General features: G+C 39.5%; 1 protein-coding gene across 1 annotated transcript in view; it reads right to left on the reverse strand.

Annotated features, from left to right (window-relative positions):
• Nucleotides 1-221: 221 nt before the first annotated feature.
• Nucleotides 222-25343, reverse strand: part of SUCLG2 (succinate-CoA ligase GDP-forming subunit beta) — a 107180-nt gene continuing 82058 nt past the window's right edge. The window contains exons 10-11 of the mRNA XM_036391243.2: nt 9358-9478; nt 222-2176 (exon numbers count right to left, since the gene is read on the reverse strand). Coding sequence (XP_036247136.1) covers nt 2061-2176; nt 9358-9478 — 237 coding nt within the window. The 3' untranslated portion in view covers nt 222-2060. The remainder of the gene's footprint in view (nt 2177-9357; nt 9479-25343) is intronic.

Raw genomic sequence — 25343 nt, forward strand, 5'->3', positions numbered from 1 at the left:
TATGTACTGTCATTGGCCTACATATAAGAAAAGATATAGAGATAAAATGATTTACATTTTTAGATAAAAGGCAAATATGTTGGAGTATAGCAGTATCATCCAACTGAAACTAAATTCCAATGCATTTGATTTCACTCACCTGTCACAAAATGCTGAATGGAAGAGCACAGGCAAATTAAACATTCTTCTGTTTTATAGAAAGGACAAAGTCAATAAACATGTTAATTTTTACATTTATTTGACAAAATGGTCTACACAGTATTAATCTTTGCAAAATAATAATTGTGTATGCACAGTGGATGGTTTTGAGACCAGAGTTAGGGACACAGTGTGTGACAACATTGCACAAACAGTTCTTCCACAGAATCTTAACTTTCCAGTATTAAAATATATAAAATAGAGTGTTATTTATTGTGGTGAGGTAAACATTTCTTCCTTCAGAGAAGCAGTGTGGCTTTGATGCACCTTCAAGAAAGCTGCTAAGGATACCCTTCTCCTTCATTCTGCCAATAACTACAGACCTAGAGGCATATTTATTGCTGTTCTAATGGTCACACATTTTTTCCTTGAGCAATATGTAGAGAAAGGAATGGAGAAGGAAAAACCTGCAGGAATTGATGATAGCAACCCATCTGCACTATTTGTGTCAGGAGCCAAAGATTAGTGCAGATAGTTCATTTTGAATATAACAGTTTTAATGGAAACGTCAAGAAAAATTTATTTACGTTTTTCTAAGCAGAACACGGCATTGATTAGAGCTGCTCAAAAAAATCACAATTAGGAATTTATTTCACAAATTTTTATATCTCTGCCCATTTACAAGACCAGATCATAATATCCCCTCATTTGTTCACTGTTCAAATTTATTGATGATTTTCAGCAGATAATTCCTGGGCAGAGTGAGATTTGTACAAAGCTCTTTAGTTACACAAGATCTTTAGTATTGCCTTCTGCTCCCTGAATGAATGATTTGTGTAACTAACAGCTTGAATTTTGACTGCTACAAAAGAGAATATAATCAAAATGAATCTTGGTCAATATCTGAGTCCTGAAACTTAGGTTTTTTTTTTTTTTTTTCTTATACATACTTTTACTGAGGCCTGAGAAGCCAAATACTTTAAAAATTGAAAAGTTCACTTGTGTTTTATTCCAAATAAATTAGAAATGGTTGTTGGAAGGCAAATCAGATGAAGAATTCTCCATGCTCCTGAAAGAAAACTGCTTCAGTTTCTCATCTTGTTTTAAAACCTCACAGCAGTCACATTCTCACAAAGAAGTTATTTTAAAAAGTTAGCAGCCATTTCCTTAGTAGCAGAAACATCCTCCTGGAGCCCCCTGGATGGCATTGCTACACCTGGAAATACAGCAGGGCATTTCCAAAAATCAGAAAATAAATGAATCACATTTCAGTGGTTTATAGGCACGGTAAGAGTGGGAGTTCCTTTCACTACCAACTTCTCAGTCCCTTTTCCTATTGTGAGGTATCCATTGGCATCAACAAAAGAGAATCATCTTAAGGCAAAACCAGTGATTTCCAAAAAAAGAAAATAAACATCATTCATTTGAATAAAAAATAGGATTGTAAGCATAGCTTTTTACATTATTGCAAAAGTCCATAAAAATATAGGGAGACTGTTAGTTTGCTGACTCTTTACAATATAAAAAGACAAATAAAGATATTGTGAAATAGGTGACCGAAAAGTGTTTGATTAAAGAAAAATTCTGTTTACAGAAGTCAATTATTACTTATTTTGTCTTATCATGAGTTTATCAGTGACAATTTGGGAAAGAGAGACAAAAATGAACTTTAGGGAGTGAAGTATTACTTATTACAGTTCTGACTAACAAAATTACCAAAATAAGACAAAGACATACAAACTTTTGAAGATTGTAGCTGCAAAATTTCTGAAGGCCAACTTGCAAGCTGTGGCCTGGGTTGGCCAGGTATCTCCAGTTAAGTCCTGATCCCTGCTTGGGAGAACTCCATTAATCCTCTGGAACAACAGCAGGAATGATACCTTGTGAAACACAAGTTTTCCATGAGAATAACCTTCAAGGTGTTATTTTTTGGCCACACTTGCCACTGCCTTCTTTGCTGCATCCTCCAGGTCATTGGCAGACGTGATGGGGAGTCCACTTTCACTCAGAATCCTCTGGGCTTCCTGGACATTTGTTCCTAAAAAAGAACACTGACTATAATTAGTAATTAATACTAATGAGTAAATGAACATCTCCCAGCATGCCTCTGAAAAATCAGGTAATGCCTCAAACTACAGATCATTTCAGTCTAGCACAGATCAAATGGGTGCCTCAGACTGAGCTGAGGAGAAGGAGCTCCTAATTCCAGTGACAATTGTGACAGACAATGCAATCTGAAAATGGCACTTGTGTGCACAACAGGGGCCTGGTGGAGAGGAGAGGGGCAGTGCAGCATCCCCCAGAGCCAGCAGGGACATCCAGCAAGAGCTCTGGGGAATGGACCACGTGCCAGGCTCTTTTAAAGGCATTTATTAGCCACAATCAGCCACAGCTAATCAGTGAGTCAACAATAGCTAAAATTCACCTGTGATAACTGAAAGCTGCCAAATGAGCTGTTGAAAGGCAAAGATTTGGGTAATCCTGAATATTTAACCAGGTTTAAGCTGCTCCTGAATATGCTGTTGCATTTTTACTAAAAACAGGGAATACAGAGGTCCCTGAAGTAATTCAGCATGACACCAATCCCTCCTCTGCTGCTGCACTAAATTATGATAATCACAGAAACATTTAGGTTGGAAAAGACCTTTAAGATCTTCAAGTATGACTGGAAACCAGCACTGCCAAGTCCACCAATAAACCATGTCCCTGAGTGCCATGTCCACCCCACCTCAAGGAGAAAATATGATTACACAGCATAAGGGCTCCAGTTTGTATGGAACAAGCTCAACCTCAGTCAACAGACTAATGCAAAGGAAAGGAAAAAATACAAAGCTGAAAAAGATATTTCAGGAAAATACATTTACCCCACTTCCCTTGTCTAAAAGACAAGAGCATCACCTTCCCATTTGCTCTATCTCATTCCTTTTGGAAAACTAACAGAAAATCTGAATTCTCCAGAGCTCTCTGCAGCAAAGCCAAGTGACACTTTTGATTACTGCTATTCTCTGCACCACAGAAGAACCTGGAGTCAGACATCCTAGTGAGGAAGCAGAATCCACACTTTGGGGTCACACACTAGTCACAAGCACCCAGAGCTGGGCCTCTTTAGAATCATTTCTGTCCTCTCCCATGTCAGGTTCCCTGTTCATTTGCCACGCCAAAATGCTTAATTACTTTGTAATTCCTCGACCTAGCAAAATGAATTTTAATTCTATTTGGAGCTATACACTAATTATACCTTTAATTATTAACCAAGCAAGAAGCATTTTCTTTGCTGTGCAACTTCCAGAATGCTCATTTTAAAGGATGATTTTTCAATTTTTTTTTTTTTTTTCAGACTTCATAAAACATCTGAAATGGTACCACAGAAGCAGAGCAATTTCAAAAGCCTGTTTCATCAGCATGCTCAAGTCAGGATTGCCACTCCTGCAGTTGAAAGGCACCAAAGGCATCCCTGTCACAGCACTTTGTGATGGGAGAGGCAGGATCAGGAAGAGGAATGTGGGACCCATGTGCTCCCTCTGCAAAGGCTCTGGCAGAACAGGTCATGCTTCCCATGGCTGTGCAGAGGACACGCTGCAGGGTTTGTGGAGGGAGGTCAAAGGCATCTGAAATCTTTGACAGAAGGGGGATTTGGTTGCTTAGTAACACCCAGAACTGTACAGAACTTTTTATACAGGAAAAAAAAAATATTACGGGCAAAAAAAAAGAGCATAATACTTGATTTTTGTTCAAGTATCCTATATAATATAATGTGGAGGCTGCTACTTGTCAGCCCAGCACTGCACAGGGGAGGCAGGAGCCATTCCCAAGGTTCTGCTCTCTGGAGTCCCTCACATTTTTACACTGATTCCCAAAAGGTTTTGCCTTTTATTTAGATACAAGTGTGATAAACATTTAAAACAGTCAAGAATGTTCTGATCTTTAAAATAGGATTCTACAAGACAAAGTGTTATGAGGGGAAAAAAATGGAAAGAGGGAAATTTTTCTGGAAATTTTCCCACACAGAAAAAAAGTATTGTGGTTTTTGTGATAACCATGTATTTAAAACTAACTTTTGTTCTTCACTAAGTGGCCAATATTAATTTATTAACGGGTCAGAGAGGGAACAATACATTGGATCTGTTCTGCACTGCATTGATTGCTCTCCACAGCACTTGTCTAACATGCATTACAAAATCAATACAAAACACAGGCCCCTGAGAAGGGAGGGGGAGTTTATGCAAGGAAATGAAATGATGAAAGCTGAAAAAAAAAATCTCACTGCAGACAAAAGTGTATGGGTACATTTTGTATTTCTTAAATAAAACACTTTTATAGGCAGGCCACACAACTAACCACACTTTTCAGCAAGCATCTCCTTTGCTATAATTCTTTTTTTTTTTTGCTGATAGCCTTTTATCTCATTGTGATTAAGTATTTTAGCTATGTGGAGAATATGGAGATTATAATGAACCTGCTAAAAGCAGAGGTAAAAGATTTAAAATTAAACATTCCAAAAACACTGGAAACATTTAGGAATCTACAAAGAACACCACCTTGTTGCAACAGATGTTAAAATAAACAAATAAAGAATCCCACTATTCCAGCATTAACCTCCTGCCACTGGATGGTGTCAGAGAACTGTGAACAGAATCCCATACCCAGGGATATCAGAATATCTGCCCTTCCCCTACCCTGCAGCCAACTGAGAAAATTCACAGGGCTGGAGGCTGTGGGGCTTTTGTTGTTGCTGGGTTTTATTGTTTGGGGGTTTTGTGGGTGGGTGTGTGTGTTTGTTTGGGTGGTTTTTTTTTAACTGGATTCTATGAAGAGAATGGTTTTCTAATTAGAAGTTTTTGTCTTCTCACATCTATTACTGTCAACAACACACCCCAGAAAACCTGGGAAGATGTAATTTTATCAGCATGCACCTTCAGGCTTTGTAATCTAAACATCCTCCTGCTGCAAGCCTGGCTTCTGGAGAACCTCAGTCTGTGTCAATGCAATCTCACATTTCCACTTCTGTGGGCCTGAAATCTCTGCTACCAGTAGCAAAGCACATGTACTCATTACCAAAAAAAATCCTAATAATAAATTTCTATCTAAGCATGTCTCTACCAGTGGTAAGGTTACACCAGCACTCACTGGGAGAGGCTGAATGGAAATCAAACCAATAAAACACAACCACATGCAGGGTTTGGATTATGTTCCCTTACTCACTTGGCCTGCCATAAACCCATCAGGAACAGGCTAAATGGTCACTGCTCAATGCTGATGCTTAGAGAGGATGCAGGACTCTGCAGTGCCATTTCTGGCTTTTCAGGTGAATAAGCTATAAGGGATAAGACACTGTTATATACATTTGCTATGTGCTAACAAATAGATGAATAATATAAAAAATACTCTGATTGACCCAAAACATTCTGCTATGACAAAAAATGTCACAATATGCAGAATGTCAATTATTATTAGAGACATGAGCAGGTTGTGCCCATGGTACAGGACCCCTAGCAGGGGTCCAGCTTGGCCATGCTGCACTGCTGAGTGCACTGAGCCACAGGGATCTCCCCAAGAAGGGATCCAGGCAATGAATGCACTCCTGTCTTCCCCCAGCCTGGTAAAGTGGGGCCTCTCAGGTCCCAAAGACAAGTATTGGAGAATCAGGTTTGAAGTTCACCTTCTTCAACAACATTTGATTTGAGGTTTGGCTGGTGCCAGGCTCAAATGAGTGACCTTTAGGTAGGGAACACACAAAGTTTTGGTGGCTCACACATCTCCCACCTCTTGGCTCTGCAGTCAAGAATAAACCAGCTTCCACTGGCTATCTGTAAAAGACAATTAAACTCTATTTTATTCACTCCATTTGCCATTTCCTACCTTAAACCTTCCCCAAAGAATATTTAATCTCTCCCCCTACCTCATGTTTACATCCTAACAGGGAAGGGCACATTTAAATTTGTGCTGAATGTTTAAACCCAAGATGTCTGCATAGGCTGATCTAAATGAAGCTGTGTGACTTTGCAATATCCCATTCTTCTCTCTTGACAGGCAATTTGGGACACTAAAAATCAAAAAATCAGGCACACATACTAAACTATACCTGCAAACAAGATACACAAGCTGGAGCAAAATTTCACTTGTGTGCAAAAGATTTCTGAAGACACTAGAATATTTCAGATTCTGAAGAACACACAAGGTCACTGATCACATGAATGAAAAATATAAAAAAAATTTGCATTCAGACATGTGAATAAAAAGCAACTTGTTTCTATCTGAATTTCAACATATTAAGTAGCTATGATTCCTCCCAGTCCTTCTTGCCCTATGACCAGAGGAGAGAATTCATTTTCTGAAAGAGAGAGGATGTAAAATTTCCAGCATAGGAGGCAGATATCTAATTCATAATTCCTTTTTTATTCTTTCCTCTTTTCATCTAACTCTGAGCTACATAAATGAGAAGCAAGGCTTGGCTTCCCTTCAGCACTCCTAGTCAGTTTTCACAAAACTTAAGTGAAGTGTATTACATTTTAAAGGGGAAAAAATCCTGCATAAACCCAGCAGCAGTTACTTTTCTATCTGTAGAAGATGAAATCTGGAATATGTGGATTCGCCATTTGTCCATGAGCTTTTTAAACAATAATCCTGTGTCTCAGCTGGTGAGTTCTTTACTGATAAGGCAAGCAAACATATGTAATTATGGAGTTACCATTTTCAAAGAGGAGAGTAATCCTTTCTTTATCCACTGGTAAAACGGCTTGTAACTATTATACAACTGAGAACAAAGATTTGTCCACAGAATCCTACTAAATCAAGACAGATTTGACTGATTAAAACCCTCGTCATCAAGACACTTGTAGTACAGTGCATGTGGGCAAAGAGTCTTTAAAGTGCAGGTCACAAATCTGTTAGATTTATGGGAATAATCACAAACCTTCTGCTGGGAAAATGTTCAAAATGGAAACCCAAAAGAGTGCTTGCTCCTTTTTCTCCTTTTGAACTGTAAAATGTAATCAGGGATGTTTTAAAAAGTCTTGGATAGTCTTATTACTTCTACAGTGCTCATTATTAATTCAAAATCCTTATAAGTTTAAATAACCTGGTATGAGTTCAAAGAACAATGAAGATGGTAAGGGATGCAGAGGGATTGATTTCTGAGGAAAGATTAAAAGGACCAAACACACATGTATTGCTTGGTTAAGTGATTAAGGAGGCAGAGAAAACAGCAGTGACTTGCTAACAGTTCCAAAATACAACATCTGAAGGTTATAAACATCACAGCACTTTGTTTAGGATGAACATGAGGAATATGAGGAGGAATTTAAAAAAAATGAGATAAAGATTATGCAAAAGTGGGAGTTTGCTGTATTATTCTGGGAGAGAGCTTCCTAAAGAAAACGTGGTACTGCCATTTCCAGAGTCAGCAACCAGCCTAGGAGAAACATTATCACAGCTCTAGGGAAGAGTGAGCAGTCCTGGGAAGATGGTAACCCAAAGATGTTTCCATTTAAGTCTTTATTTGACACTCTGAAGATTCAGCTTTGATCTCTGTGGGTGGAGCAGCAAATGACTCAAAGGTCACAGGCACAAGAGGAACAAGCACCTCTGCAGGGCTTTCACTCCTCTGTACAATCATGGAATTACCAAAATTACAGGAGAAAGGCCAAGCAAACACAGTGGCAGACCCAGCAGACTGCAGTTTAAAATGACCAAGTTGCTCTTCATGTTTCTTTTATAACAGTTTCAAATATCACAACAAAAACATCTTGTTCACAGGAAAAACTAATGGCTTTTGCAATATCTTCACTTAAAAAGCAGCACTTACAACAGTTGAGAAGTCTCACAGATCTGACAGATAAACTTTTTCCCAGCTGTGAAAGACAGGAAAAGTTTTTTTGCTATGACAAAAAGTGAAACAGCATTGCCTAAAGCTGATAAACAATGAGATTTTATATAATGAAACTTTTCTGCTTCTAAGGAACATCCATCAGTCTCCTTCATCCATATTCAACTTTTTACTCAGTCTCTAAAGGTGTTGACTGGTGCTACACCATCCAAAGAAAATTTTCACAATTTGTTTCTAGAATCCATTTTAGGGCATTTAAACTTCCAGCAGAAGCCACACCAGCACGTGCAGTGCAGCATAGAATGAGGGAGGGGAAGGCTCTGCTTTCTCCTGAAACACAAAAGGAGCATCCCCCTAAGCAAGGGCTCCATGGGCACTCTGCATCCTCAGGAATCAGGGGGAGGGTAATTTTTGGAAAGTAAAAAGCCTGAGGTACTCAAAACATGTTTCCTCTCCCTATCACAGTGTGAAAACCACCTCAGTATTGCATCTCATGTCCATGAAGGGATGCACTTCCTCCTTTCATCACCACTGCAGAGTGACAGGACATTTTATGCTCTTTAGACACACACAGACATGAATATGGATGGTTTTGAGTAAGAACCTTAAAACTCACCCAGAAATCCCTCTGTTTTCCAAACCTACTTGGCCAGAATGAAATATTTTCAGCTTACCAGGGCTGTGTGCTGATTGCAATCAAGGCACTTTTCACTCAGTGGCAGAAGACTCTCCCTCCTTCAGGGCACTTCTCAGAAATTACAGGCAGAACTCCACACCCACTGCCATTAAAGGCTGTAGCTGCCAAAGAGTGCTTGTCCTCCCCTCTCTATGGCTTTTCTGTTTCTTGTGAAACAATGCTGGATGCACTAAGGAAAAAATATTCCTTACCATTACCAAATCTTCTGGTTTTTATTGGATTTTAGCTGGACTGGGGGTTTGGGCAGAGGAAGACGTTACAGTAATTTCTCTCTGAAAAATACTGTTTCTAACATCTTTCTTTTAATTGGCACTGGTGTAAATTAAAAAAAAAAACCTATATTTTGCTGCAGGTTTAGCAATAATGGAATTGCATTCAGTAAAAAAAAAAGAAAAAAGAAATACCTCCCAGTAAACATAAACTTGCATCAAAATAATTCCTATTTGCATTGCAAATCTTACAGGCAAACTCATAAAGCTTCCATTGCAAAATTGCATTGCTTCCAGTACCATCAGGGTCCATAAATGCAGAAATATGAGTTTATTGACTTCAGGTTGTGCTATGGCTGAAGAGTTGGACATTTTCTTATTGTGTGGGAGTAATATGTAAAATAATTTCTTCTTTAGGAGAAGAAGAAATTCTGAGTGAATTACTGAGATCCTGAGGGATGATTTTGTCTGAATCCAGCAGCACTCACCTTCCAGTCTGACCACCAGAGGTACTTTCAGCTCGAGCTCTTGGCAGGCTTTGGTGATACCATTGGCTATGATGGCACAGTTCACAATCCCACCAAATATGTTCACAAGGATTGCTTCAACCTGTAGGAAAGAAACCAAGGAGGAATTGAGTGGGGTCATGTTTATGTTTTGCCTTTGTGTTTTTAAATAAACACAGCTAAAAGATCCAAACCAGGATACCAATTCCTCTCTGTCAGGCAGATCCTGATTTATGGAAGGTACAAGCTTCACCTCTGCACTCAGAGAACTTGAGTCTGAGTCTATTATTGCTCCAGTGTACAGAAGTGATTAATTGTCTTGGTCTAGTCTGGCATGGTAATTAATGTCATAATTAAAGTATTTACAAAAAAAAAAAAAAGGGAATTTCTACTTATAAATATAAATAAAAAGATCTTATACAAGCAGTAGTTTGATTATTTTTAAAATGTATTGAACAATCATCAGAGGTTGGAGCTCAGAAAACACAGGGCATGAATGTGTGATGTACATGCAATGAAATATTCATGTGGACACTTCACAAAACAATCTGGATCTTCACTTTATCACAAGCACGACAGAGGAAAAGGTAATAAACTTGCCCTGACTTGATAAAGAGGAGTAAAAATCCCTTCTAATTAACAAGAAGAGGCATGTAATGAAGAGCATTCATTACAACAGGTTAACTGATAACCTCAAAAAACTGCTATTCATCAGTTTCTGGAAACTGCAATTTCTCCACCCAATTCACAATTAACTTGCCCTTCACAACATACAAGACATTAATACACATAAGATATTAATATGATTTCTTTCCACTTGGTAAGGCAGCAGAACACGAACCCAAGGCCATTTTCCAGGCTCCCAAGCATGCCTTAGCACCTTGAGGACACCCAGGGGATGCAGCCCTGCTGCTCCTCATCCACCCTGGGGCTAACCCACAACATTTGGGGTGCTCCACAAGAAGCTCCACTGGGTGTCACAAACAAGCTCTGCCAGAACTCTGTTGACTCAAAACCTGAGAGGATAAAGAAGGGATTAGGTGTGAAGGAATGAAATATCACTGCATTGCACTGGTGCAGGATGTCAGCTGCAATTACCTCAACTCACTGCACCACAGGAAGGGACTCAGCCTGCCCAGCTCCAGCCAGCCAGGCTCATACCAGCACCAGGAAAACTCCCTGAGGCCACCCACGTTTATAGCTCTGCACAATCAGGTTTTGCATCTCTCCACAGACAAAATGTGACAATTCACTCCTGGGATGTGCACTCACACAGAGCTCAGCACTGGTAGCAATATTGCCATCCACAGTACAACAGGAAAACACAACATCCCAGCAAATGCTTTACTTCCCATAAGACAGGGACACCTTTCACTAGACCAGGCTGATCAAAAGATGATCCAGAGCATTTTGAGTTCATGGAGCCTGTGTATGGCTCATGGCATGCCTTCCTCATCCCAGGCAGAGCAGAGGCACCAGAAGGAAATTTATAACCCAGTCAAACAAGAATATACAATTTAATTGATTTTATAACTCTTCCTTATACTCACATTAAATGCATGCATTTACCAGTCAAGGGTTTTGTGGATTTTCAGTTGGTGATGCCATTGCAGTAATTTATTTCACCTTTGTGTTACAAAATCCTCAACTCTGCAGAAGCTACAAGAGTAAAACCATAGAAGGCCCCTTCTCTGCCCTTTTCCCACTGCTTGTGCACACACAAACATTCCTGGTGTCAGCAAGTAAAACCTAAGAGGAAAAACAGAGCCATTCCACCTCTTATCCCATTAACCCTTATGGCAGAGATGTCTCTGTGCAAAACCCTTTGGTGTTAGAGCACCCTGGTGATGGATTCTAACAGTGGGACACGCCACAGACAGCACTCCACCCTTCCAATACATCCTCCTAATTCAGGGACATTGCAGCAGACATGTGACAGATCAACTTAACCAAGTGTGTTTACATTAGTAGAGATCAGGAGGAGGATTTTATGCCCACTACAGATATTTTAATTCCTAGCGCAGACTTTTTCATTTAGGGATCTGCTTTTCAGCTTTCAAGCTGAATTCTAATCATGTCTTCTAATCCATTGGCAGCAAGAGGAAAAAAAAAAAGAAGGAAATTAGATGCAGCTTGGATAATTGATGTTTGTGTACTTGGCTTTAATAAAAATACACTGTTAAATTAGAGGGAGTCTAAAAGGATTCAATCAATAAGAAACTGAATCAGGTAGGGAATTCGATCTTGGGTTTTATCCTAATCTTCCAAATAAGCCAGAAGATCAGTTCCAATGATGCTGAGATTCACTTTAACTCTGCTGAAATCTGTGAACATTGTTTATATATGCTTCTGTAGCCTGACTAGATCCTGCATTTCCAGCTGAAAGAACTTTAGCATTCAGACACAGTGGATGGATGAAGGGGTTTTCAGTGTTTCATGTGCACAGAGAATGCACTGTGTCTGTATTACTTAAGTCTGTGAGAAAAATAAACCTCCTGTAGCATATCAGAACCATTATATAGCCACATGCTCAGCATCTAATGCCTGTGGACTGTTAGACATATCAAGGACAGGGCAAACTGCCTGCATGCAAGACAGGTTACTAAATAGCATCATTATTCTAATAACCATTTTTACCTTCCAGAATGACTTATGTTTTTTTGTATTCCAGCAACATTGCTAAGGAAACAAAAGGTAGTAGCATATCCAAGACTTTTTAATGCAGCAAAACAACTGACAGATGTGAAATCCCCACAAAATGTACTTGCAACTGATTATGGATTCCTCTGGAGAAATAAGGGAACCCACAACGGCATGGAAACACCAGCACCAGTGTTGGTAAAAGCCCACAGTCTCCTAGGCCTCAGCACCAATGCTGGGAAGCCAAAGGAATGGAAACTGAGTGCTGCACTATCACTGTTTTCATGTTAGATTTGGTGTTAAATCCTGGCAAATACTGGGATAGCCATTAATCCCACAGCTCCTAAGTGCTGTATGAACAGCTATGCAGACTCAGAGAGTATTTTCTCTATAGATGAAAGTAGATATATTTATGGATAGCTATACCTATGTAAAATCCATGTCACTTTGTTACTAAAACTTAATAGTGAATACTTAATAGTTAACTTAATAGTTTTAATTTCCAGTCACTTTTTGGTAAAGCCAACCTTGACAAAGCCTGCAATTCTGCTTTGAATGTTTGGCACCAACAAAAGCCCCACACTGCAAATAAATGTAACTGTGTACTAACCAAAGTATTGGTGTTAGGAGATGACTGCTAGAACTTTATTGGATCACCAACATCATCCACAGGGCTCCCAGGTTCCACAAAACTAAGAGCATTTTAGGTAGCACAGAAGCAGCTTTAGCATAGCTGGCTGCTCTCTAAAATCAAATCGAGTGTGTGTGCATTTACTATATTCTCTTCTTATTATTTTCTCTAGAAATGTTCCCAGCTTTAACATAATGCAGGCTGAGATGTGATCATCACACACTTAGGGATGAACAGAGGCAGCACCATAAAGCATTCCCCCTTTCCACAGCCCACCTATAAATCCATACTGGGGCTGTCTGCTGACCTTCTGAGCCTCACCAACCACACCAGCCCTGCATGCAGCAACAGAGAGGACAAAAGCTTCACACTGGCAAGCTGCTGTTCCTATTTCCCATTTTTGCTGTCACCACAGAACAAGAACAACAGGTGTAGGATTACACTGTGCAGCACCAACAGGTCCTTCCTACAAGGCAAACTCTGAACCTCACATAAAGCAGACATCCCAACACAGATGAGGTTTCATCAGCACTGGGAGATGACCTAAACATGGGCAGCCCCATAAAGAAGATGTCCTGCTCTCCTCCCCAGCACCCAAACATCCCCTCTCCTGTGCCTAATTTCTGCTCATGTCCTTTTGAGAACCTTTTTCACAATCCTCCCCACATTATCTCATCTGCTGACACCAAAGACTTGCAACAGTTTCCAGTTATTCAGTGTCCTTTGCATGCCTTGAGACTTTGTACACATCTCCTCACACAGATGCATGAACATTCACAGAGTGAATATAAATATTACAAAATATTATATTTATCAATGCAATCTCTGAGCTTGCTGGAAATTGTGACTTTGAAGTTCAATCCATGCATTTTAGATGAAAACAAACTATTCAGCAACTGTCAGTAAAACTACATCTGCAGCACATTAAAAGCTGCACTAGCTAAGAACGTGCTCATGGCTTGTCTCTTGAAGCCTGAAAAAAAACCACCTTTTATTTTAAGCAAACTGAATTAATTTATTGACCCCTCCTAACTCTTTCATCACCTGTAAGTGTATCCAGAGATTGTATTCGTAAGGTTTCCCTCTCCAGGATGCCACAGGACACATCTGTGTGGAGGACAGTGGCTTTGCATGGTACAGCTGGCAAACATGGTCCTGCCTGGAGGCTCCCAGCATTTTCTAAGGTTAAAACATGCATTGCATCTCCCAGTCTTACTGGTCAGCACAGTCATATTTTGTGTCTACAAAAGCACTTTCTTTCACCAAATGAAGTCATTAAATTGCCAGGAAATGAGTAAGAAAAGCAAGTTGGCAGCTCACTGCCAGGCATTTGTTTCTTCCCTCGTCCCTCCAACAGAACAAACAGCAGAAGGATGATATCAGATCACTCAAACATGTCCCAGACTGGGGATGCTCACACTGCTGGGTGCTGGGACACAAGCAATGAAGATCCAGATGTATTCCCAGCGCAGGGAGGGGGAGGAAAGGTGCTGTCACCTACAGCTGGAGCCAGACACCCAGTACTGCAAATCCAGAAGCCTGACAATCACTGTCATGTAAAACTTTCATATTCCTATTCTGACTTTCAGAGATGTTTTATACCTGAATCCCAGGAAATCCCAGTTAAAAGAAGGGCATTGCCTTTTAAGAGGTAAATAGCAACATTAAAAAAAAAAAAAAAACAACAAACCACATAGTTCTTCACTTTGAGCCTAATGTGGTGCATTTAATCCTTCCTACTAGTCCACTGGTGTTTAATATTCATTCATTCATAGTTTACCAAACTTGCTTCAATGTGAAAGAAGTAGATTGTATTCAATTCTCAATACAAAGTAATAAAATGCCCACAGTTGTGTCTTCACTCTTTATCCTTCTGCTCCAACAGATAAATACATTTTTATGTATCTCTGTATTATTACAGCTTGGACCACAGGTCAAATGTAACTTTTTATTATTTGGTTTTCAAATATTACTCTAATCCTCTATCTTTTTATATCAGAGAACATTTATGGTTCATTTGAAAATAAAGATTAAGCTTTCTTTATCTGAGCAGTATGAAAGATTTACAAACACAAAAACATTTGCTTAAAACATCCACTAGAGGACAGTGCAATTCAATGTGGGAAAGGGAAATAAAAATCTCTTTGGGGAGGAGAGCAGGGTTATTTTTTCTACTTAAAGCCAAACGATATGATTTAACTTTATAGTAAATATGCAGAATATCATTCTGCCTCTTTGGGATGAAACTTTGAAAGTCTGAAAGTGATAAGTGTAAGAAGGTTGAATCAACAAACAGCAAAGCAGGAAAGCTTGCAGCCAGGTGAAGAAATACTGACACAATGCAGTTTTGAATGTCTTGCACTACTCTAAAACAGGTCAAGGTTTATAATTCACTGGCGATGCACCTGTTGCCCTGGCAGGAAAGGAACTCTGATGAACCTCCAAAACACAATTCAGATTTTTCTGTCTGGGGCACCCCAACTACTAGGTAAGAAAAGCAGATTAAGGATTTTGCCCAAAGCTAGTTTTTGGTCTGTATTCAAGAGGTTCCTGAGCAATGCAAATCTCACTGAAAGCAAACACCTGGTTCTGCCACATCCACTGTTGTATGTGGAGCCCCATTCTTGGATGGCAGACGAGAGGGCAGTGCCTGGCTGGCACTGGGGGAAGCCTTTTTGAAATGCATCTCCTTTAGTGCTGTGCTAAGAGTCCCAGATTCCACATTTTTGCAAAGTCAAAGCTTTGTAGGTTCAGTTTCTGGCGTGCTGAAACAGCCACCTACAGTTTTCAGTCCTTTCTGCTTACAGCAAATCCAGGATCTAGAACAGGACAGGAATTTATTGGCTTTTGCTGGTTTGAAAACAATTCAGCAACAATCCTCTGCTACCTGAGCAGACTCCAGGGTGTGGCCCTTCCTTGGGGTATGAAAACCAGGCAGGCCAGGAGGGTTTGGAGCAGGGAGAGCTCTGGTGCTCTGCAATACCAAGATACCCCCCAGAATGGACCACCAGGAACATCCCTGCTGTGGGATTTTGTCTCAATTCTCTGTAGCACTGACACAAAAATAAAAATTAAGGGATCAGAGCTCATTAATGGAATGAGATGAAATGATGAGTGGCAAATTACACATCAGAGTACCACAGTGGAAACAGTCCCCAGAGACTCTCTTTCATTTCATTGCCCAGCTCCAAGTAGTGCATGTTTTGGAAACAGAAATATTCCAATTCCATCCACACAGCTTCCTTCAAATTCCAAAATATCATGGCAGGAACCTCCATTTCAATGAATTTCAGGGTGAAGTCTCACACCAAGCCTGTTTTGGGAAGGTTTCCTCACCTGCAGGACACACACTCTGCCCCCCTGAGCCCTGGCACAATCACATCCATCACAATAATCCATCATATCCCTTGGTCTGGGACCAATTTGAGGTGAATTTAGGAAGCTGCAAACCATCCCCTGCCTCCTGTGCCTGTGTTCCCACCTGGCCAGACCTCAGTCAGGTCCTGCCCAGAAGCCACATCCCCCCCAGGTTAATGCAGAGCAGAGCTAATTAATGTTCTTCCACTGATAGGAAGCACAACCAGCCCCTAATAGAATCCTTATTTATGATAATAAGGGTAAAGAATAAAGAGAAGGAAAATAAAAGGTTGAGACCACAAAGTACCATTCTGAAGTATACTTGAGAATAAAGACAATGGCCTTTAGTATTGTTTTGGGGACATAATGCAGCAGGCAGTTGATAGAAAAATTGCATTTTTGGTGCAAATATGGCAGGATACCTTTTCTACCAGATCATGGGTATTTGGAATAAATTTGTTCTGACTCTCATTTAAATATCTGAATTCAATGTGATGAACCCCTAGATGAACAGAGCAGACTTCAGAACAATCCAGGGAAGACAACTACTTAGACAACCACATTGGAAGACTGAAATAAGCACACATTGCCAGCTCATGTGTGTCAGATGAGAGCACAGTATTTCAGATTGCCTTTAAATTCCTCTTTGTGCACCCAGAACTAAGGGCAGCTGCATGTTTGGACCTGATTTGGGGCATATTAATCCAGCAGAACCAAGAGGCACACACACCACCCCTCTTAGGCACAAGCAATGAACGCTGGTCATTAAATACTCAGGGAACTCCTATTGACTGCTCCATATTAGCATGATAAGTTATAGACACCCTCCAAAGCCACTCATCCAAGGCAGTTTATACAGCAGCATGACTGCAAGTAGTTCCTCCACAACAGCAAAGTCTATAAAAATTGATCCAATATTTGCTGAATTTTGCCTCTGCACTTCAGATTAATTTCTCAGAGGCACATCATACACTTTCTCTAATGTTTTCACTGCCTGAAGTTTCAATTAGATTTTTGCTAAGCAATAATCAGCTTTCTGAAAAATAATGCAGCATTATTGAAGCATGTGACACAGGAGGTAGCAAGGTGTCCCTGTTATTCCAACATGTTCTGCCCTGGGGTGCCTTTGCACAGTTTCATCATCCTTTAAGGGGTGTTAAAGTCAAAAAGGTCAGACAAGTTTAAATGATTTGAACTAACTGAAATATTCCTCAAAAGAGGGAGCACCTGGAGAGCATGGACATATAGATATATATGATGGATATATGGATATAATGGACATCATGGATAAATGATAAAATGGAGCTGGTGCAGGACACAATCCACAGGGTGGGCTGCTGCCAGATGAGTTTTTCAAAGGGTAAGTCACACTGGATGGTGTGCTGTGGTGTGTGGCACAAACCTGGCAAATTACCAAAGCCAGTGCTGTTAAATGGCACAATCACAAATCTCCACAATGAGGCCTGACTGAACAGAACTGCTGATTTGATCACTTTCTGTACAAGACTTTCTGTTGAATTCAACAGCCAGTTAAAAATGAATGTATTATTGGTTTGGAGACATCTCAAGGTGTTCCTCCTTTCTTCCTTCTGGTTTGACTTTCTCCTAAATCCAGCTAGAATGTGCCTTGCTCCAAACAGAGAGTTGCTTCATAATTCAGGCAAGGAAAACACCAAAACCAAATCACCAAAAAACCAAAGCCCCAGTAAGATCTGAAATCTTGATGTGAATAATATTTGAGGTCCACTAGTAAAATTTATTTCCTGAAACAGAAAGTCACCAGAACCTATCTTTATTTTCTCTTTAGAAATAGCCTTAGAAATACAAATACTATGTTTATTTGGAGTATCAAAGTACTAAGTAAAAGTGCTCATCACATGGGAGAAGAGAGATGAAGAACAGTTATCCTTGTGCTCTAGAAAGACTTGGGATCTTCCTTTTTGTCACCTGAGAAACATCCTTGACTTCTACTCCCCATGCAGAAGAGAATGAAATGCTATAGAAGCTACTATCTAGGTCAGGCTGCATTTCTTAGTGAGACAATGGAAACTTTCAAAAAGGAATTCTGTACTTCAAGAAGCTTAATTAAAGTACAAAAATGCATTGTCATGGGTACTGAACTGCACATACACATCTGAAATCTCCAAATAATTAAAACACGTTCTTTTACAGTAACATTGTAGTCATCAAAAACGGGAATTGCTGTCCTCATTAGGTTCCAAATTACTACCACATAAAAGTCAGCTCACTTTTAACATGTAGTAAACCAAAGCAGAACTAGTAACTCAGAAAGGTACTTAGAAGAGTGATAAAGACACTGGGCAGGCTTTGTATTCAGAACATTCTAAATAAACCACAAGTTTCCATTTTAGCAGAGGAAACAGAAGGAGGATTCAGAGCCAAGCCTGCAAATAGCAAGGGAAAAAGGGAACCAGGTGCAATCATTTTGTACCTGCCTCCAGGTAGTTTTATTTCTTAGTCCTTAATTGTTGAAATGAGACAGGGAAGTTACAAAAGGGGTCCTTTTACTGTTGTTTTCAGACACAGCATACAGCCATAGTTAGAAATGCTGCCACAGGATATTGGTTATGTCAAAAGCCTACACGAGTTGAGAATATACAGCAACAAATTCCTGGAAAGAAAACAACCAAAAACTTGTAAATATAAGAGTATCAAAGATCGCTAGGAAGCATCTTCAGACACTTGTCCTCTTCTTGAGTTCCTCTTTACCTGCCTCTAGCTGCTGCTGGAGAAAACAGATCAGATCAAGACAGGTCCAAAGCTTACTCAATGCAGTTGCATTCTTCCAGTAAAGCACAGCTTACATTTCTTTAATATATCTATGCAACCCTTTTCCAAATTAAATCACAAAATAGTTGGTGCCTGAGTCATATGTTCCTTTATCATTTTCACTGATTACAAAACTGTCTGATCTCAGCAGTTACCACATAGCATCAGGATCGTGGCACTGGACTAGTGATTTGTGATTTTGATTACTCCTCCTTTTATTTTAATACCATTAATTCCTTGCTCTTTCCTATCCATTTGAGGATCAGATACCCATCAGAAGGTGGAACAGAAATTAATGCCTATGATCTTGTCCACATGTGGAACAAGCTTAAGAAGAGCTTCTGTGCTCTCTTCCTCTTGCTTCATCCAGCCTCTGGTAGCTCAGCCAGAGAGGGAAGAGCTTGTTCCTGGGACAAGCTCTGGATGGAACATAGCCCAAGTAGAATTAGGAAATTCTCCTCCCACCTTGCTAAACTGAGCCTGGAACATTCCCTGCCCACCCAGCAGCTCAGGCTTTTCCCAGTGGTCACCAGCAGGACTCACTGCCACCTCAACATCAGGGAGAATTTTTGTTCCAGAAATGCCTCTTCCAAAGGCTGGCATTACATTTAAAGACATTCAGCTCTGGACAGGACTGCTGAAAGACAAAGAATGATCTTCATCTTCCACAAGGTTTATATAAAGGAATTTAACTAAAAAAAAAAAAAGTGCCACTTTAAAAATTAATGACCTGTAATAACATCCCCACAAATAGGATGCTAAGCTAAGAACTGGATTATTGCAAAATGGGATGTCTCAGGAGTTGACAAAGGGGTTCTACATACTTTTTTGGACCATATTGCTACTTGCAAAATCATAAAATGCAGCTTAACATTTTTTCCTTATAGCAAAGGGGAAAAGATTGGCCTGAATCATTGACAAGTAAAAATCAGTGATGTCACTTCAGTCTTCCTAATAATTTAATCTACTGTCTTCATCTTTACTAAACTTTTTCCACCTATTTTCTGTTTTATGAAGGGAATCACCTTCAGAGAAATAATTATTCGATAATAATCTCCCATCCACTTTTCACAAGTTTATCAAAGTATCATGTAATAAAACCAGAGCTGAATGTTTTAGCCACAAACCCAAAGTGATATAATCAGCAAATCTGAACTGTGAAAGAAGTTATAGAGCTACATTAAGAAACAGATGGAGTGAGCCTAAAACAATCACAGATAAGCCAGCATAAAGGAACTTAACTTTAGATTAATCAAGGTTGAAATGCTCAAGGCAACCATAGGAAGCCAGGCACATAAAATTAACAGGAGACACATGTAAATCACAAGCTGCTTCTTATATCTCACCCCAGTTCTGTACAGAACAACACATGGAATTGTAGGTGTTCCTTGCTTAACAAGTGATTTTGCACTATGGTCAGGGAAAATATCTATCTCAAAAAATGGCTCTCCTAGACTTGTTAACTTCAATGAAAATTGGGAAAAGCTTAGGATTTAAAACTCCCACATTAAATTGCAAAAAAATGTCAGAACAAGCCTCAAATGTATGCTCTCATAACACTTGAAACTAAGCATGATGAAAACAAACAAATAGCCAGCACATTCTCAGTTATACAACCAACCACATTTCACACAGCCAAAAGCTGTCACTTGGCTTCAGTAGCACCTTTTCTAAATTCAGATTTTCTGCTGGGTATCAGCAACTTAAACACAATTCCTTGGTGTAGGATTCCAAAGATACAAAGAGGCAAGTCACCAATAAAAATTAATTCAGAACCTTAATACAGTGCAAAATTCAATGGCAATATTTAATGCTAAGCACACAAGTCCAGGAGTGTCTCATACCTTTTAATCACAAAATCAGATAAGCAAGTACATCCAAAGCAGATTACTTATTCAACTATTTGAGAGCATAAAAGTAAAGTTGCACATTTATATCTTCACATGGCGACTTTTTTTTTTTTCATTTCCTCCTGGATGATTCACAAAAAGGAAAAATTCCCATTATTAGAATATATTATTAGAATATATTTCCTCACCTGAGAAACATGCCTTGTTTTCCAATACACACAGTACCAAGACAAACTTATGATCTGGGCTAAGCTGTAGAAGTGAACTGAAAATCCATATTTCAAAAGAAAACAATGGAAATGGTTACAACCAAGGAAATTATTGCAGGCAGACACAGTTTAATGCATGCATTGCATGTACTTTTTGTTAATTACTTTTTAAGCACTTACGCAGTAGTGGCTAAAGAGGAATTACATAAAAGGGAGATTACATAAAACCATTTCCAAGTGGGTGTTTCATGCTGAGCCACAGTCTGTAATAGCAGTGCTGATTAACCAGGACAGCCTTGGCTTCATTTCCAAGGCCTTTAATGGCCCAGCAGAATCTTATTCATGGAATGGCTTGGGTTGGAAGGGAGCTTGAAGGGGATCTCATTCCAGCCCCCCTGCCATGGGCAGGGACATCTGCCACTGTCCCAGGGTGCTCCCAGCCCTGTCCAACCTGGCCTTGGACACTTTCAGGGATCCAGGGGCAGCCACAGCTTCTCTGGGCACCTGTGCCAGGGTCTTGCCACCCTCACTGGGAAAAAGTTATTTCTTCTCTCTGATCTCAAAGCACCATCTCTCAGTTTGAAGCCATTCCCTGTGTCCTGTCCCTCCATCCCTTGTCCCAGGTCCCTCTCCAGCTCTCTTGGAGCCCCTTTGGGCACTGGAAGGTGCTCTGAGATCTCCCTGGAGCCTCCTCCTCTCCAGGCTGAACAACCCTCATTCTCTCAGCCTGTCTTTACAGCAGGGATGCTCCAGCACTCAGATCCTCTTTGTGGCCCTCCTCTGGACTTTCCCACCTTTTCTTTTTTTAAGCACCAACAGCACAGATTCCTGCCTAGATTCTGTCTGGCCAGGAGATGACTGAACTGCTTTGCTATGAGTCCCTGTTCCAGATGTCCCTTTTTGCATGGAACACATCACAAATGCATTTGTGTGAGATGTCAGCCCAAAGAGTTCTACCACACTCTGACAAACCAACACACAGTCAAGGAACTTGAACTGAAAAAGCATTTCCTGAATTTGTTATTTGATTTGATAAAGCCATCTCCCAATGAAGTGTGGACACACTACAAACCTCAAGCTGAGCACTCTTCAAAGCCAAGATGCCCTGCAGCACTCTCGACAGCTCTCACCTCAGTGACACCTTCGAGTGTTTACACAGAGCAAACAAAAGGACTCTGCTTTACTTCTGCCTAATTAAAATGTTTTAAAAGAATTTAATTATAAAATGCCAAACTACACAAATGCAAAGATCTTTCCTACAGAGAATTAGTGATGAATTGAATGATTTTTTTTCAATCAAACTGTTGGCAAGCGGTGTGGGTTTCCTGTTTGTAAACAACCTGTATGAATGCTAAACATATTTATTCACAACTTGACACGAAATACAGCTCTGTAATTAATCATTTCCCTATCTAAGTCAGAAAAAATAAACCCCCAAACTTGTACCCCCTCTTATTATGAAATAGTCAGCTACACATAAATGAATAATTATCTGAATTATCAACTATCTACAGATGTGCAGCTCTTTTCAGCCCAGACAATGGCATTCCCCTGATGCAAACTGCTAATCCCACACACATTCTCTTATGCTTTGTTTAAAGTGAGAAAATCTCCTTACTTATTAAATACACTCAATCATGGGCTATTAAAGCTATTGTTTCAGGTTATCTATTAATTGCAGGCTCCTCTGTCTATATTCACTGCTAAGATGCCACCCCTCTTATAAATTGAAAAATGCCTGCCTGAGTGGGTAAAATGTTAAAGGCCATGGGTTAAGACTAATTCTGAAAAATGAGGTAACTCTTAAGCTGTGAAAAGTTGTCACTGGAATTAACTGCTTGAAATCCTGTCTTATTTCAAGAGGCTGAGTTTCAGATATAAAAAATACTCAGTAGAACTTATTTAATTTCAGGCTTAAATAATTTGCAAGAATATTTTGTTTTCTATAGCAACAAGATGTTTAGATCTGTAAGGCTGTATGATTGCACTCCCTGTAAGACCAGACTTTAATCTTCTCGAATGCCAACAATTAGCAGTCAATATGAAGACAGAGGAAACCATATTGCTCATGGGAAAAGACTAAATTCTTTGTGGGAATATTATATTAATCCAAAATAGATCAGAAATGTAATCTGCTGCTTGAATAGGGTTCTGAAGGTAATGGCAGCATTTGTATGCTTTTTTTCACCACTTTAATAGGAAAAATAAATGTACAAGGTCTTTAGAGGCTCAATGCATTGAAATAGAATAAAAGTAATATGCAGTCATAGTGACCAAGTGACATCTGTGACAGACAAAAAACTGCAGGTAAAATAAAAACCAAAAAGCTACAACACACACAATGCAGGACATGGAAGATGTGCTAAGACCTAGACTAGAACAGTATGATGCCTCCTGCTCTTGAAAGATCTTTTTCATCATATTGAACCTGGAACTAACAAAGCACCACATTTCTTACAAACTTAATGTGAGATTGCTCCAGAAATTTATTACAGTAACTTAAGAATCAATGATTTTGTTTAGATACCTGTAAGTCATGTACAGCATTGCCTTGGTGTGATGAGAAGTGGGAAAGGTGGAGAAACAATTTAGCTTTATAATCCATGAAATCAACAAGAATGATTCTTGAATAACAACAGATAATAAAACATTCATTATCAAAGTTTCACTTTGTTGTTTGTCTTCAGTGTCTGCAGCTGACAGATACACTCATTTCTAATCCTCTGCCAGTTGCAAACTGGCAAATGCTTTTGAATTAGTCCCTTGACTTGAGCCTACAAATGTAATTTTTTCCACAAACAACTGGGCAATGTTTCAAGACTTTGCTTCAAGACACCCAAAAAGTCCCATATCGTACCTAACAGAAAAACCAGCAGCCTGTTCCTTGGCATTTCCTGGAATGCTGGTTCTGTTCAGAATTAAACACAACCTGGATGAAAAATTTAAGAAGTACCACAAGTAATGTATCAAGAAAACCTCTCTGCCTAGTTCTAATTTTGATCCAAATTAGAAGCATCTCTGAATGTCCAAGGATCTTCATTAAGTAGTCAAAAAAAAAAAAAGTGTGTGTTTAAATCTGCTCTACTGTATGTAATTCACCAGGAACACTTTAAACAGAGTAAAAGCTGCTGTTCATATCAATGAAGAAAAATGGTCTCCTCAGTTTTGTTACAAAACTAAGAGTGAAACACAACTTAAACTGCATAAAGAAAAATTTATACTTAAACAGAAAAAAATTAACAAATTAAAGCCAAGGTAAAAGGTACAGTGATTACTGCATTTCTCCTTTCATTTGGGACTATTCTGATCATATGGGATTAAATAGATTGTTCACAAAATCTTCTGAGAGCACATCATCAAAGCTATCTCAGAAACACAATGATTACCAGTCACAACTCCAGGAAACACATGGCTGCAGACAAAATTGATGTAAATCAGAAATGAGAAGCACAGGAAAAATGTGATGGATCCTTGTTGCAACAGTCAGTACATCTCTCATAATACATACATAAATACTTTATAGTCAATATTTCTTTTTTTTTTCAACCAGACTACAAACCCCCAAATATTTGATTAACAGTATATCAAGAGGCCTTGGAATTCAGAATAAAGAATTAACTGTGTCAGCAAATTATGGCCCCTCATGCATTATGACTGAAATGCACAAGCATTTGTACAGGTCCCTTTGCAAGAGGTTGCCAAAGGAGTAACTCAATGTGGAAGAAAGAGCTTTGCCAGAGATGAAGAACAAGACAAGCTGGATTTGGAAAGCAAAGTGCAAAATGGAAAGGGTCAGTTTTCACTTTGGCAGGTATGTACCAGTGAATATCTAAATTGCCAAGGCAAGCCCAAGGACAATGAGAGTGTCAATGACAGTTGACTGTCACCAGGATGTTTGGATTCTTGGTCTAAATACTTACACCTCACACTGGCCACTGTTTTCTGCACTAACTCACAAAGAGCCCCCATTCAATGTCATGACCTCAGTTATTTTCTGGCCTGGACTTCAAGTTTCTATAAAATCTTCCTTCCTGCAAAACAACCATGGTTCAGTTAATCACCATCATAGCCAGCCTCTATTATTACCTGCTAGGCTTTGATTACCAGGACTTCAGCAAATCCAATATCCCTGATTTTCTCTTATGGCTGCAGCTGCGAAAATGACTTCTGGAGAACACTGGAACTGGCAGAAAATGCCAAAGTGGTTCTACACTGAGAGCTTGCTGCTCTCCCTCTGGTATAACATTCACACACAAGTTACAAAGCCTGAAATAATTGTCTACTCTCCAGGCCTTGAAATCAAAACGCAGCAAGTCCTTCTTGTGTCTGCCCAAGGCCTTCCACCCCACCCAACACCGAGGAATTATAACTCTACCTCATGCCCCACATTTTTTATTTGACAAATGAACTTCACCCATGTAATGGCAGAGCTGTGAATGCTCACAGTAAATAATGCTTCATGTGAGGAACCAACTAGAATTCTTTCCAACA

The sequence above is a fragment of the Molothrus ater genome, chromosome 11 (genome assembly GCF_012460135.2).
Source record: "Molothrus ater isolate BHLD 08-10-18 breed brown headed cowbird chromosome 11, BPBGC_Mater_1.1, whole genome shotgun sequence".
Classification (NCBI taxonomy): Eukaryota; Metazoa; Chordata; class Aves; order Passeriformes; family Icteridae; genus Molothrus; species Molothrus ater.